This window comes from Amborella trichopoda, chromosome 6, assembly GCF_054954075.1.
Source record: "Amborella trichopoda isolate Santa Cruz 75 chromosome 6, AtrichopodaSantaCruz75HAP2 v2.0, whole genome shotgun sequence".
In the NCBI taxonomy this organism is placed as follows: Eukaryota; Viridiplantae; Streptophyta; class Magnoliopsida; order Amborellales; family Amborellaceae; genus Amborella; species Amborella trichopoda.
The window spans coordinates 53,312,063-53,316,343 of NC_142341.1; the positions used below are offsets into that span (position 1 = coordinate 53,312,063).

A 4,281-nucleotide genomic window follows, 5' to 3' on the forward strand; every position below is an offset into this window, starting at 1 on the left:
TCCGGCCCACGTTTCATCTGCACAGTTCGATTATCCGCGCTGGATCAGGCCCCACGTGAACGCTGGACCCTTACACGTGAAACATCCCCAATGGCCCCCGCAGAGGCCCGCAGTCCAATTCGACGGTGATATGAAGACCACGTCGTCAGAGAGATCTGATCGGACGGATGGCCTCTTACCGCATTGAATGTGGGAGAACGGGTGGCGGGAACACGAGGTGGCCTCTCCACTTGTCCTCATTGTCAGTCCACCTCACCGTACGCCAGCTGTCAAATCCACGTCAGATGGTGGGAAGGTAATCGTAAGATTATGACTCATCAACGCCATGCATGCATGCATGCATGTATAGAGACAAGAGCATCATGAATTTACATGCATCTTATGCTCTCTCTCTCTCTCTCTCTCTCTCTCTCTCTCTAGATCTAGAATATAAGGAAAGCATCCCTGGCCAATCTGTGGCGTATCTCTCTCTCTCTACCCAAGGAGTTAAGAGCATCTCTCTCTCTACCCCAAGGGTTTGAGCCTCTCCTCTCTCTCACTAGAAAAATATAGGTGCCTTGTTCTGGATACTCTCTCTCTCTCTCTAGAATAATATAGGTGACTTGTTCTGGCTACTCTCTTTCTCTCTCTACAATAATACTGATGTTTGCTTTTGGCATGGCCAGAACAACAGATGGTCTCTTTCTAAATCTACACCATTGAGGGCAGAGCATCTCTCTCTCTCTCTCTCTCTGTATATAGGGTGCCTTTTTTCTCTGTTTTTCTCTAACAACCTTCTCTTCTCTCTCTAGTCATATTCAAGACAGGAAAGTAGAGAGAGAAAGAAGGAAAACAAAGATATAAAAGAAGTTGGGGTCTTTTAGATCTCCCTCTCTCTCTCTCTAAAAGCACCGAGAACGGAAGAAAGAGAGAGAAGCAAAGGCAATGGCGGAGAAGGAGTTCTCTACCGATCACGACCATTCAGAAAGCATGCAAAGCTCTGATCTTTTGGACTCCGTTAATGAGAAAACCCTAAAAGAAGAAGGAGGTGTTGCATTTGGAGATCAGAAGAAGAATAGGAAGAAGAAGAAGAAGAGTGTTTTGTTGGAAGGATATGTGGATGAGGAGAGAGAAGGTGAGAATGGGGTTGTTAATGGGGAGAGAGAGAAGGGTGAGAAGAGCTTTATGAGGACCAAGAGTTTAACAGATGGGGATTTGGATGAGTTGAAAGGGTGCGTCGATTTAGGGTTTGGAGGGTTTAATTATGAGGAGATACCAGAGCTCTGCAACACTTTGCCTGCACTCGAGCTCTGTTACTCCATAAGCCAGAGGTTCATGGAGGATCAGAACAAGTCTCCTGATGCTTCCTCCATTGCTAATTGGAAGATTTCAAGCCCAGGTTGCTCTCTCTCTCTCTCTCTCTGTCACCATGGATACACTGAAAAGTGAAATATCACTCTCTCTCTCTGTCACCATGGATACACTGAAAAGTGAAATATCTCTCTCTCTCTCTCTCTCTCTCTCTAGTTTTGTCAACTTGGAGCTGTTTATGACTTTATGTCAATGGGGTTTACAGTTCACATAAACAGTCTTTACATGACAAAGACTGAACTCTCTCTCTCTCTCTCAGTCTCTTGAGTCAGGAAAGAACAAATTATAGAGAGAGAGGAATTAACTCCTTCCTCTCTCTCTACAATTTTACCTTAATTCCTCTCTCTCTCTCTCTCTCTCTCTCTCCCTACAATTTCACCTTAATTCCTCTCTCTCTCTCTCTGTCTCTCCCATTTATTATTTTCTGGTTTCTCTCAGTTGACTTCAATCCTCCCTCTAATTGGCCTGGGCTATTGGAAAATAATTTTACTTTAATAAGTTAATTCACCAAAAAATGTTTATTTGCTAATGTTCTATGGTTATCATCTATGTCACATAGACACGTATTTTTCATTTCCATTTTTACAGTCTTTAATATCACTCAAGTCTCGCGTCTTCCCCTTTTATTGAAATGGAGTATTGTGCGGTGTCGGACACGTTTCAGTGTTTCGAACACCATTTAGTGTGTGTCGGATACTTGACAAATTTAGAGACTTTATTTACAGATTATCATCATCTGACCCATTTAACTATGTTTGGACAAACAAATCTAGGGTTGGTATTTCTGACACTGTCCTTTTCTAACACGCATAGAGAATGTGATACCCTTTTGTACTTTTTATCTTTGTGACCACTTTTTATCATCGGCTCTTTTTTCATTTTTTCTGTTATGTTGAGTTTTTAAGATTCATATTTTTTACACTCATATTTGTTTCAAATGTTAAGACATATTCATACAAGGGTAACATCTTTTCTTAACATTTCATGGTTTTTTTTCTTGTTGAAATTTTAAAATTTAATATTTTTGATACTCATATTTGCATCACATATCGACATGTGTTCAAGTGTCGGTAACATCGCTTCTTACCGTTTTGAGTTTGTTTCTGTTTTATCATGTGAAAGTTCTTGTGTCCTCTCTCTTTCTCTCTCACTCTTACTCTCTCTCTCTCTTATTGAGATTGTTTGGTTTCTCTCAGGTGACCATCCAGAGGAAGTGAAAGCGAGGCTCAAGTTTTGGGCACAGGCAGTGGCATGCACTGTTAGGCTATGCAACTAGCTGCTGAAGAGGGGGCAAAAATCCTCTTTATTATGGTGAAGGAGAACTTCATGTTAATCAATGGAAGAAGCTTAATTTTGATGGAAATTTGGGGCTATTCCTATTCTAGATAATGAGATTTCAGCTACTGACTACCAAAATCATGAGTTTTCGCCGGATTCGGCCTTGCCACGGAATGACAACTCGCCGGGAAATGATGTCGGAAATAACTGAAGGTTCATGAGATTAACAAAATATAAAAAATTAAGGAATTTGACCCAAAATGCCTTAAAATATGGATTATGTATGATAAATAAGAAAACTATTCTATATTTCTCTACTTTGGATCCTTTGTTAAGGTTCCCATTCTATAATTAAATAATTTTGGGGCTTCATCAGAACTTTTTTTTATGCTAAATAGATGGCAAAATATATTCTTTAAGGTCTTGATTAAGATGATGAATTATGGAACAAGAGCATCATTATTTTTATATTTGGATTCTCTATTTTCTTTGCTTTTCCTATTTGGGATATGGTGTGTTTCATTATGTGACGTATAACTTGTACGTAAATAAAGTAATTTTAGAGGGAATGGGTTGAAGTCGCGGTGGTAGTACTACGTGAGCTAGTTTAAATTTTCATTTTCACTAACACATTTTAAAACTGTTATTTTTTTTTAAAAACGGGTGAGGCCGGTATTCCCCATTGATCTATCAAAAAAAACTAAGGTAAATTTGGATGCCCCCAAAGAGAGAGATTGGGACTACTTAGGGTAAGTTTGTTGATTATCGGATACGAAGATATCAAATGAGATATATCAAACTGACACGTCCAGTGACTCATATGTGGTATTTGAAACACCTTCGTTGGATAGACTTTTTAAAGAATTAGAAAGTTTGGTATATTGTGATGTATTATTTAATCAAAATTACAATTCTACAAGTTAGAATGAAAATTTGTCATCCTGTGTTTATAGATCTATACATTTTTTCAAAATTAACTGTCATTGTTGAAAATTGATTTTACTGTCATTATGTAGATTTATATTGCCCAAAGTACTTTTCGAACGAAGATTTGAGATGATGCTTTATTTTGTTTTTATAGTGCCTAAGCTTTATAGAAATTTCATCCAAAATCTAATTGATAGATAATTCATTCTAAAATGGTCTAACCAACCAAATATATGACTGCAAATCATGTCTTTCATTCTTAACAATTAAGTTTAATTGTGGTGTTGAAATCCACCTAGTTTTATTTAGTGAAAAATTTTCACATTTTTTAAAGCGATTTTATCATAAAAAAGCACTTTCTACCTCTTTGTTTTGGAATTGTATACAATGAGATCATTTACCTTTCGCATAAGGAGGTCACAATTACTTATAACTATCTGATGTAAATTATGAAAGCTTAGGTATGTCATAAAATAGGAGAAAATTTCTTTTGGACTTTGAACTTGGTCAATGAAATAAATGCATCCACCCGATTTCACATTCAATGGTTAAGTTTAATTGTGACCACTTTATACCAGACATAAATAGTCTCATTATATATTTTTTTTTTTGTTTTTTTTGACGTGTTAATATATAAAAATGAAGTTATTAATATACTTGCTTTGCCACTCTGACCACCCCAGCTAAGGACTCGTTCCTCAAAAAAAATTTCACTTTTCACTCACT

General features: G+C 37.4%; 1 protein-coding gene across 1 annotated transcript; it reads left to right on the top strand.

Moving 5' to 3' along the window:
- Positions 1-373: 373 nt before the first annotated feature.
- Positions 374-3,096, top strand: LOC18448536 (uncharacterized). The gene is made up of 2 exons (XM_006858597.4): positions 374-1,378; positions 2,547-3,096. The coding sequence occupies exons 1-2, from the start codon at positions 925-927 to the stop codon at positions 2,624-2,626; spliced, it is 534 nt and encodes a 177-aa protein (XP_006858659.1). The 5' UTR covers positions 374-924; the 3' UTR covers positions 2,627-3,096.
- Positions 3,097-4,281: the final 1,185 nt, after the last annotated feature.